The sequence below is a fragment of the Drosophila subobscura genome, chromosome O (genome assembly GCF_008121235.1).
Source record: "Drosophila subobscura isolate 14011-0131.10 chromosome O, UCBerk_Dsub_1.0, whole genome shotgun sequence".
Lineage (NCBI taxonomy): Eukaryota > Metazoa > Arthropoda > Insecta > Diptera > Drosophilidae > Drosophila > Drosophila subobscura.
In genome coordinates, this window is record NC_048533.1 from 22,371,330 (window position 1) to 22,382,508 (window position 11,179).

The 11,179-nt window shown below is 52.5% G+C and overlaps 2 protein-coding genes across 3 annotated transcripts in view; one reads left to right on the plus strand and one right to left on the minus strand.

Annotated features, from left to right (window-relative positions):
* The window catches only part of LOC117897558 (ankyrin repeat and KH domain-containing protein mask), a 69,038-nt gene that overhangs the window by 12,193 nt on the left and 45,666 nt on the right, over positions 1–11,179 (plus strand). The gene's annotated exons all lie outside the window — the stretch shown is intronic.
* The window catches only part of LOC117897557 (dynein beta chain, ciliary), a 29,819-nt gene that overhangs the window by 8,908 nt on the left and 9,732 nt on the right, over positions 1–11,179 (minus strand). Inside the window, exons 13-19 of one of the 2 annotated variants that reach the window (XM_034806488.1) lie at positions 9,232–10,904; positions 8,955–9,174; positions 6,822–8,860; positions 6,458–6,763; positions 3,646–6,408; positions 3,392–3,586; positions 1,389–1,508 (exon numbers count right to left, since the gene is read on the minus strand). In XM_034806488.1, the coding sequence (XP_034662379.1) occupies positions 1,409–1,508; positions 3,392–3,586; positions 3,646–6,408; positions 6,458–6,763; positions 6,822–8,860; positions 8,955–9,174; positions 9,232–10,904 (7,296 nt within the window). In that variant the 3' untranslated portion in view covers positions 1,389–1,408. Of the gene's footprint in view, positions 1–1,291; positions 1,509–3,391; positions 3,587–3,645; positions 6,409–6,457; positions 6,764–6,821; positions 8,861–8,954; positions 9,175–9,231; positions 10,905–11,179 lie in introns of those variants that run through there. The other variant, XM_034806487.1, reaches the window with a different exon arrangement.

An 11,179-nucleotide genomic window follows, 5' to 3' on the forward strand; every position in this document is an offset into this window, starting at 1 on the left:
GGCGGCAGCCGCAACTGCCAGCCCCACATATCGATCAAACTTCAAATTCGAATTAACAGAAACACTTTAAAGTGTGTGCCGCGGCGTTTTCAAATGCAAATGCCAAATGCAAAGTCCCAGCAGCAGCAGGGAAAAGTTTTCCTCGTGCCCCGAGCTCGACTTTAATTGCACACGAAGTGAGCGAAATGTAATTTCCGCTTTTTGCCTGCTGCTGTTGCAAAGTTTTATGTTCATAAGTCAACATCAGCATTCGACCGGACGCGAGACACCTGAGGGGGCAGGTAAATGTTGGTAGCTAAATGATGAGCCCCTGGCCAATGGCCCCGCATGGCGTATGCTTAATGCTTCGGCATTGATCGAAAGTAGCGCCCGCCGCCGTTTCATAACTGACAGCTTAAGTGCCTCACTCTTGGTGTGCATTAACTTAAATTTATGGCATCCTATGTACAGTGTACACTCTGCTCTGCTCAATTCTCAATCGTAATCTCAAATCCCAGTTGCCTGCCGCTTGGCTTTACTCGCTCTCCAGAGAGTCAAGCGCTTTGAGTGACTGACTGACATGTGTCAAGTAAGAAGAGCAGCTCGTTGCAGTTGCAACAACAAAGCTGGTGGCAGTGGCAGTAGCAGGCTGTTGAGTGCAGCACAGTTAAAATGCTGCGCAATTACTGCAAGTACTACCACATGGAAACAGGCGGGAACACTTGCCCCAAATGTCACGCGAACCGACCCAAAAGATGCACTGCCTGGGCCAGTCTTTCCGCTGCGAAATTTGTCATAATTCGGTGGCTTATGCTGCAAAGAAAAGTAAACTAAACTCATTCAAAACTGCTTTATAATGCGGCTAATATTAGTCAACCAAACTAAATATAATAGCTGAATGTATAACCCATTTGTGTGGTGTACTGGCTGCTGCTGCTGTTGCTCCTCCTGCTACTCATGATGAGCGTTGTGTAACTTTGATGTGAACTCCACTTTTAAATATCAGCGTCACATCAAAAACAAGTGCTTGGCAACCCGCTGCTTTTGGATTGGGGAACTACGCGCTGGAACCCTCCGGGACAAATGCATTGCCCTCATTTTGCACAGGCAAACCGCAACAGTTGCGGGCTTCCTTCTGCCATCTGTGGCGGGGTAAATCTGTGATGGCGGATTGAGGACAGTGGCTGGAACTGGGAACTGGAACTGGGACTGGGACTCTGTTGTTAATGAATTTGCACAAGCTGTTTGCCCTCAGCTTAAAACTTGCTCTTACCCGTGAACAAAGCTGTCACACACATTCCCCCACATTTGAGATCCATCAATTGAATGTATAGAAATATAATTTAACAATAACGAAGATTATTTTACATAGTTTACTCGGTTGGCTGTGGGGAATAGGCCTGCTGGTTGGTGGGACTTTGCTCTGCTCTTAGGTCTGCAGCAGCAGACAAACGCCGGCCAGGGTCCATTTGCTGGCCTTCTCTCTGCTCTTCAGATTAAATGTCCAAACGAAAGTGGGTCCTCGGAGTCTGCAGAAAGAGCGTAAGGATGTAAGGATGTGCATAAATAGTGTGACAGTCCAAGTCAAACATTGTAAAGAAAAAGCGAAGGAAGCCAAATGGAATCGATGGTCGGGCAGAGAATCGTTGGTGGGGCCAGGGCCAGGGCAGGGCCAGGGCGAGGCCAGAAGAAAGCCGCAAGAAAAATAAACCTCAAATTGATTTTAAAAGGCATTGCTCGATGGCTTCAGCTTCAACCCCAGCCCGAAGCCCCAACCTCGGCCACGCCACACACTTCAAATTAAGTAAATCGCACAAAAGCCGAACTGGGGACAGCAGGCAGGCAGGCGGCAGCGGAAGGCAGGCAGTAAGCGGACAGCAGGACAACGGACAGCGGGACAACGGACAGTGGACATTGGGCACCGGCACTGAGCCATGAGAAATGAAACTGTAAAATGCTTTTACTATGCTTTTCCCCACTGCAAGTGGCAGTCCGTGGCTCTGCTGCTGCTGGGACTTTTTGAATTTATGCCAAGCGTCGATCTTGGCTGCATCGCTGGGCGCACAACTTGTGTAGTACTTTATGGATAAACCCTTTAGCCCACTGACTGCCAGGACTCTCGACTCGACTCGACTCCCGACTGCCGACTGCCAGGACTCTGTAGCTCTGCAGCTGCTGATGAGTTTCATTATGTGAGAACAAATCATCACATGGCGAGGCTGGGCAGCAGACTGCATGGCGTCCTTCTCGTTTAAAAGCAATCTCGTGCATTTGTTAAGGACTCGCGATTCAATGACTCTGTCTCTATCTGTGTGTGTCTCTGTGTCTGTGTGTGTATGAGAAAAGTCAACACTATTTCATTACGAACAAAGAACATTTCCATTTGGAGCAAATTTATGAGAGCATTGGGGCCTGCAGTAACTATTTAAAACATGACAGAAATAATGGCTAAAAGTGATGAGGTTTTGGGCTACACTGCCAGGTTAAATATAGCTTAATATTATTAGTTTAAACTGCCAGATTGGACCGTACCGTAGAGTAGATTCTCCCCGCCAAGAAGGGTATAAAACAGACACACACTCCACACTCTGCTCTCAGCCAAATCACTCAATACCCATGCCCCGTCGCTGAACAACAAATCGATCAGCGCGCAAATAGAAAGGCAGACAAAAAACCCCCCGCCCCCCACCGTCTGTGTGTGTGCACAAAAAGCTAAATAGAAAATAGAGCGTTTGACAGTGTAAACAATGTTAGTAGCTAGTCCGTTCTGCCCCCGCTGCCAAAAGTTGAAACAAAAAAGAAAATAAAGAACTAGAAATGATGATGGCCAGCCAGCAAAGGAAAAACCAAAACGAAGCCAGAGCCAAAGCCAGTGCCAACAACTCCTGACAACTGGACTGGACCAGTCCAGGACTGGCTGGACTGTTAGTGGCATTGTGTGCGGAGTCCAACGACAACATTCAATAAACAATTCACAATTGATTGACAAACGGACAGGCGGCCCTGCTGACGATTGACGATTGACCGGAGAAGCAGACAGTCAGACCAGAGGGGAGCAGCAGATTGGACCAGACACTGCGAAAACTGGCCATGAATGAGCAACCATGACGACAAGTCAGCGGAAGGATGTTAGTTCGAGTGGATGAGGAAATTGAAAGCGAATGCTGACAACAACAAAGCGCTTCTCTCGGAACAAAAAATAAACCCTCACCCCTCAGCCCTCAGCCCACAGCCAGCCCGGCAAATATAACGAGAGGCACAAAAACAATGGGAGGCAAATTTCTATGCGGACATCCGGCGGCGATTAGAGCTGGACAGAGCTCTGAGCAGTGAATAGTGTGGATTGAAATGGGTCTGGGAGTGGAGTCTGTGTCTGTCCCTCGTTTGTGGTCGGTCAGTCAGAGGTACATACCGAATTTTATAGACTGGACACTCGTAGATATTCTTCGTTTCCTGCTTGTCCTGTGTGACGGCCTTGATGTAAATGACGGGCATGGCGGGGAACAGCTCCTTGTTGAAGGCATCCGTAATGGTGCCCATTTTCATGTCCCAACGAGCACCCTCCATGAACAGGCCATTCACATAGGCACCTTCACGTGGAGCAGAGCTAAACACAGGGAGAGATTTATCAGTAGAATCCTCAAGCGATGATTAGTTTTCCCCTACGTAAACTCCTCCTTAAACTTCTTCGTCACATCACAGTTGAGGCACATGCGATCCAGCGGCCACTCGTTCTTGCGCGCCGTCTGCTGCATAATGGCCGTCAGCAGGGACTGCGGATTGAAGAAACCCGCCAGCCATATGGACGAGGGCAGCCGGAAGTCGGCCACCCAACCCTCCAGCTCGCGCAGCCGCAACATGAGATCGGAGAACCAGGATTGAAGGCCCAGCATGCTGGGATAGGCCAACTTTGTCCACTGCTCGGGCACCTGATCCATGTACAAGCACAGCATGAGCTCCTCCATCAGCGAGGAGATTGTCAGTTCACCTTTCAACCCCAGATCGATTTCGTTGAGGGATCGCCGCAGCTCGGCCATCAGCATGTTCATTCGTTCGCACTCCTGAAAGGCGACAATTATGTACGGGTTGCGGTCCTCGACGCGTGCCATCAGCTCCAGGATGTTGAACGGTGTCGGTACCTTGTCCAGCAGATCCTCAATGATGCCCTTGGTGATGTCCTCCTGCGAGACGGACTCACCGCCGCCACCGCCGCCGCTGGACATGCGCGGCTGCAGCTCGAAAACAATGCGGAAAAGACGCTCCGAGACGGTCGTCAGGAAGCCAATTTCCGCGTTCGAGTGCAGCCCATAGAGAGCAGGACTCTCCCAGGGCAGATTGTCATCGATGTACTGATGGTAGCCGGCATATTTGAGGATGCCAGGAGCCGGGAAGCCCGGACAGTAGTTCAACTCGCCATCGATCAGCTCCGGCTGCATGAACTCCTCCAGGTAGGTGCGGCACAGCCGCCTGTCCCAGTCGTCCGTGATGTGGCCGCCGTACATGATCTCCCCAAAGAGATAGCGCAGATCCTCCCACGGCACACGGGTGTTGGCCTCCAGATAATTGTACAGCACATACACGGAGATGGTGAGATCGCCCACGTTGAAGGGATAGCCGCGATTCCAGCCCTGCGGCCCGAACTTGCGCCGCTCCGCGACAACAGCATGGAAGTAGCACAGCGAGAAGAGAACGGCCTTGAACTCGGTCTCCTTGGAGCACATCTCCAGCGTCTCATCGCTGAAGTTATCCAGGGCCTTGTGTATGTTGGCCATCATGCCCGTGGGCGGTTCATTGGTTATCTTGATGGCCGACTCCAGAATGCCCTGCGGCAGAATGTGCATCAGGGGATCGCCCGCAGGCTCGGCACTCAGGAACAGTCGATAATTCTCGTGGGCATTGTTCAGTGAGGATTCCATTTTCTTCTCCAAACTGGGCAGCCAGCGGGCCACCAAGTGAATGTTCTGCAGGATCACCCAGTGGCCGTTTTGCGAGGCTGTTTCAATGGCATTCTCGGCCACAATCTCCTGGCCCTGCCCGAGAGAAACGCTGTGGAAATTCTCATGATCGAAACTGAAGCCGAGCGTCTTGCCCAGCTTCTCCACATCCTTTAGGGGATCGACGCCCGGCGAGAGGACAAAGAACATGTGCGTCTCGGGGCTGGACTCCTCGAAGGTCTTGGCAAACTCCACGGACCGCGCATCGATGTACTTGGAGCCGAGTTTCTCGTCGATGAACGTTTGCATCGCGTAGGACATGCGATCGGGGCGTATGCAGCGCATAATACACAATCTCTGGATGGCCGATTTGCCCTTCCATTCGCCGGGGAACTTCTCGTTCTCGGGACTCTCCGAATCGACAAATTTCTTCCAGCGCTTGTGCGAACCCTCAATGTCCTTCTCCAGACCCTTGAACGCGGGCAGATTGCTCAGTGCGCGGATGCCGCCCCAGCCGAGATTCGTCATCCAGGGAAAGTTCGAAGTTTGATTCGGCATGTAGGGAAAACGCAGCAGAAAGTCCAGCTCAATGGGCTCCACTTCCCCAGCGGTGACTAGAATCTGTATGCACATTTGTGTGAGAAAAATGAGCTTATCCTGCTCGAACAGCCCGCGGGATGTGTAGATGTAGGTGCAGTAGGTTATCGAGTCGATGAGACTCTCCACACGATCCTTGAGCTTCTCGGCGGGCGTGGCCTTCAGCATTGCATTGTTGAAGACCACGGTGAAGGCCTTCAGCGAGAACTGGTAGATGGGATTGATCTTGAACAGATCGTTGAGGATAAAGTAAATAATGGAGGCACGCTCCGCCGCAGGCCGGTAGGCCTCACGAGCCGAATCGATCTGGACACCTGTGATCTTTGCCTCGGCCACCTTGATCTCTATCTCGTCCGCTGTCTTCTTGGTCTTCTCCAGATTCATGACCAAAGTGACATCCTCCAGCACATTGTCGCCTGCAGACGAGAGACGCGCCAGCAGATCATCCTCGAGGAATTTCAGCGTAATCTTAAAGTGATTCTGCTGCTGGGTGAGTCGTGTGCGCATGGACTCCAGATCGGGTCGCTCCACCTTGACGACCTCCGCCAGCAGCTGATCCTCGAGTCCATCGCGGGTCACCGTGAAGTTGATCAGCGTCGTCTGGGCCTGCATTTCGGGCTTGTAGTGAGGATTGGCCAGCTTTGTGTGCAGAATCAGTCGGAACTTGGGATTAAAATCAATCTCACGATCGCCGATCTTCAGAATGGTGCCCTTTTTGATGAGTTGTCGTCCCAGCAGTGGATTCAGCACTGGATCCACATTCTCGCCAATGTTTTCGATGAGCAAAACACTGCCATTGCTCACCGCCTTCTCCACCTGATCGAGGTAGCCCCGCTGCGTGAGTCGCAGCACCACGAGACCCGCGCCGTACTTGTTCTTCACCCACTTGATGCCCTGCCTGTGGATCAGTGTTAGAGTTTTGTTAGCTGCAAAATTCTACCACTTACAGCTGTGGATCGATCATGAGCGGATAGCGCTCGGATTGCACGAGAATTGCGGCATTTTCCGCTGACATGCGATCGCTGGGCAGTCCCTGATTGTTCCACTCGGCTATCTGTGCATCGTCGCAGATCATGTCAAAGGGATCGACACCGTCCGTGGAGGGTATGGGTGGCTCGCTCTTCTTGAAGGCGGGCGCCCACATTTTCTCCTGCAACTCGGTGCGATAGGCGCGGGTGAAGCAGCCCACATAGGAAATGAAGCAGGCAATGGTTAGAATATCCCCAGGCAGTTGTCTGATGCCGGAAGTTAAGCTGTAAGAGAGGTGGAACGATCAGCAAAAGAACGAATTTTGTTGCTAATTTTCCTTACCTTTTGACGGACTCTGTCCAGCGCACCTTCTCATTGGCCAGACCCCCAATCAGTCGATTGGCAATGTCGATGGTGAAGGCCGTTTTGTCCGCCTCATCCTGGCACTTTTGCTTCTGGGCCAGCGCCTCGTCGTACTCCATTTGCAGAACACTCAGCTCCTCCTCCAGTTCGTTGAGGCGCTGGTTCAGCGCCGTCAGCTTGTCGCGTGCATCCTGCAGCTCCTTCTCCGACTCCAGCAGAGCGCGCTCCTTGGGCTCCACTATCAGGTAGACATCGTAGAAGCGATTGATGTTTATCACCCACGAGCAGAGACCGGCGGCAGCCGAGGACTTGGAGATGATCTTCTCGGGACTGAAGTCTGGATCGTTGATGTACGGCTGCAGCGCCTTGATGACGTCCGGATGAATGTGCTTCTTGTCGTAGTTGATGAGGTTGTCGAGGAACTTGTCCACATTGCCCATGATGACGCGGCAAGCCTTCCAGCTGCGGTCCTTGGGTATCTTTCCCTTGCTGGCAAACAGCACGAGGACAGCGCCACAGACACTGACCACAGCATCTGGCGGTGAGCCAAAGGACTTCAATTCCGTTAGGTTGTTCTTGTTGAGCGTGTTGAGCGCCTCCTGGGCGGCCAGCAGTGCGGGCTGCGCCTTCAGGAAATCCTCCTCGCAGAGCTTGGCCTTGGCCGTGACATCCTCCTCGATTTGGCGCACGTTCTTCTCCTCCTTGGTGGCGAACGCGCGCTCCTTGGACACCTTTTCGTTCTCTGTGCCCACGACCACAATCAGATTGTCGGCCTCCTGGTTCTTCACCTTCAGCTCCACCTCCTGCACCTTGAGCACATCCTGCAGCGCGTCCACTTCCTTAGTGCAACTCGCCAGCTTGATGAGTCCGTTCTCCAGGCGAATGCGTCGATCCAGATTGGCCTTCACCTTCTCGTGCAGCAGCTTCGAGTAGAGCGCAATCAGCTCGAGGAATGACTTGGGTGTCGTGTAGTTGTAGCGCTTGGCATTGGCCAAGTAAATCTGCGATATGTCGTTGACCGTCTTGTGCACGTAGGCCATGAACTTGGACACGGGGAAGGCGAGCTCTTGGGGCAGCACCGTAATCTCCGAGAGGAAACGCATGGACACCGACTCGAGGGCCTGCTGCGGCCACTCGTGGAACCAATCGATGGTCGTGCAGTTCACCAGAGCCGGGAACTTGCGGGAACGCACACGTAGCGTGGCGCCCACCGGCGAGAAGCAGAGGACCACCTTCAGCAGGCTGCGCACCTTCTCGATGAAGTACTTCCAGCAGTTCTCTTTGCTGTCCATTATGCCCAGCTGTTTCACCTCATTCCGCACGGCATTGACAATATTCTCCACCTCATCGTCGGGGAAGAGTTCGTGGATGTCGCCAGAGGCCAGCAGATCGTTGACCAGCACCAGGAACTGCTCGCGTGCCACCTCCGAGTCGGTCATGAGGAAGCAGCAGGCTGTGTTCTTGACACCAGCCTTGGAGTAGAGCCCCGCTATGTTCACCTTCAGATCGTTGACGCTGTAGTCCTTTGTCAGTTGCACCTGGAACACGTCCAGCGATGAGATGAACGATGCCAAGCGAGTCAGCGATTGTTTGCCCGAGCCGCCGACGCCAATGAGCAGCGCATAGCCCCTGGAGGACTCCAAGATGCGACTTATGCGACACACATGCGACATGGCATCGTCGAAGAGCACCAGATTCATGGCACCCACATAGTCATTGTACCGGTCCTGTGCCTCCTCCAGCAACGACTTGAGCCGCTCCCAGTCCGGTATGGGCATGTACTTGATGTCCGTCAACCCCTTGGCAAAGTGACAGTAGATGTGAGGCTGTGCATAGACCACATCCTCGCTCAGCCCCTCGATGCCCTTGCGCACGGCATCGGCAACGATTTTCTTAAAGCTGCCAATGTCCGTGTAGTCCACGAGCTTGTCGCCATAGACCCGATAGCATTCGTGCACCCAGAGGCGTATCATGTAGTTGGCATTGGGGCAGGTCTCGCTGTTGGCATAGAGAATGCCCTGGGGGGACAGAGAGATATTTATATTGGTTCTAATAGGTGGAAATTGAGAGGAATTTGGTGTGCTCCCGTGCAGATTTCTCTGCAAGACTCACCGTAAATATATTTGCGATATCGCGCAGATTGAAATTGTAGTGAAATTTAATGGCTGTGGGCAGGAATGTGGCTGCCACCTTTTGATGCAACGTAATGGCCGTTGTGACCATGCTCTCGCACAGTCTGACGACAGTTTTGTCGAATTTCTGTGCGGGATTATTCAAGTGCTGCGAGAGTATGGAATTTAGGATGTGGAACAAGGCATCCGGGCTGGGTGGACTGTAGGGGAAAAAAGAAATGAAATAAATTGAATGATTAATCATTCTCTTAACTCACTTCACGGCGAACGAGCAAAAGTGTCGCTGTAGTCGTGGATCGATGGTGAAGGAACCCGCTGAGGGATTCATGCAGGCCACAAAATTGCACTTGTGTATGTCCTTGAGCGTCATCTTCTGGCGATCGTACCAATGATGATAGTCCATGAACTGTCGTATCAACGTGTGCGGCTGCACCGTAAAGTATTTGTCCACCTCGGGCATGTTCATGTCATCCACAAAGTAAATCATGCGCTTATTGCCAATGGGCCCGTAGTTGCGACCGGCCTTCTTCTCCAGCGGCTTCTCCAGGATGCGCTGCAGCATCTCCGATGTGGTGTAGAAATTAAATGGGACATTTGTCACCGCATACTTCTCGGTGGGCAGAGCATTCAGTTTGGCATTCATGAGAATGGTCTTGCCCGAGCCCGGTGGGCCGATCAGCATCAGCGGATGGTCCGCCTCGATCAGGGTGTCCATGAAGAAGCGCAGGCGAGTCGTCTCGTTGGTGTTCACCAAATTGGACTGCAGCGGCAGATCCATGTCCAGCTCGAACTCTGGCACCAGATTGGTCCACGGCAGGAACTTCTTCGACTCATTGTCAATGTAGAAGGAGAATATATTCCCAGACGAGGGGAACTTCACAGACTTGTACTCGTTGAGGAACCACTTGCTGAACTCGTTGCGCCAGTCGATGATTTGGTCCTGGAACAGCGAGGAGCCAAAGCCCCACACAATGCTGAAGACAAAGTAAATCTCGTACCAGTCCTTGGGGCAATCGTTGGGCACATTCTGCGGCGTCAGCATGCTGTCCAGCAGGAAGCAGGTCATCTGCAGTCGCGCTATGTCCGAGATGGGCGTAATGGACTTCAGGCGATTCCGGAATATGTCCAGCAGCGGCGGCACATACTTGTCGAAGAGCACATTGAGCGTGGCCACCTCGCTGGTGTTGGTGCGTGTGCCCAGCCACGACTGGATGAACGGTGTCCAGCCCAAGTCCTGGGGATTGATGTACAATATCCCAGCACGCGACACTGTGGCCGGCGTGGCTGTGCGCAGCGATGCAATCTCGAAGAGCAAACGCATCTCCTTGGTCAGGGCAATGCGCTCGTTGCTCGCCAGCGTCAGCACTTTGTTGTCGTCCATCACCGTGTTGAGACTCTCGATCCACATGGGATCAATGTCGCCATCGAGCACAATCCACTTGGGTCCCGTGCCACCGAGATTCGCCTGATCGCGCATCAGTATGGAGAACAGTCCGTCCTTCCATTCGCGCGTCGCCGGATTGACGATGCCGAACAGCTCGTCATTGGTCACCGCCTTCGGATTGAGGTCGTTGTAGTGTGGCTTTCGCTTCTGATTCTGGTAGGTTTTGTTTAGCGTTTTCCACACTTCAGACTTGCCCGTGCCGGCAAAGCCAATTATGAACACGGAATGCCGCACGGCAAAGAGCTCCTCCAGCTGCACAATCTTCAGGATAAAACCATCCTCCGGCTGCAGTTTCAAATCAATGGCCGAACGCTTGATCACAGCCTCAAATTCCATATTCCGCTTCCGCGGCACATCCAGCGCGGGGAAGAGGTCTCCAATCAGACCCATAAACACGGGCACATCGTCGGTGACAATTTTGGGTATATTGAAATCTCGCAGAGCTCGCATTAGCACCTGATCCTCGGGTCGCTGGCGATCGTCGCGCTAAGGAGAAATCGATGTGACCTTTAATTAAAATCTTTTAGCTACAGCTAATTGTGCGCGTGACTTTTGCAGCTCATTAGCCAGAGACTCACGTAGTTACAGGAGCCCCTGTGTGTGTGTGTGTGTGTTTTGGGCATAGTTTTGCTGGCAATTGCTGGCCAAAAAGTTTTGCCAGCAACAAGAGTGGGAAAGGGAGAGGGAGCGGCTTGGAGGTCCAGTTCCAGGCCGAAGTTTTGCAAATCCTTTTGGCAATTAGATACTTGTAGCAAATGAAG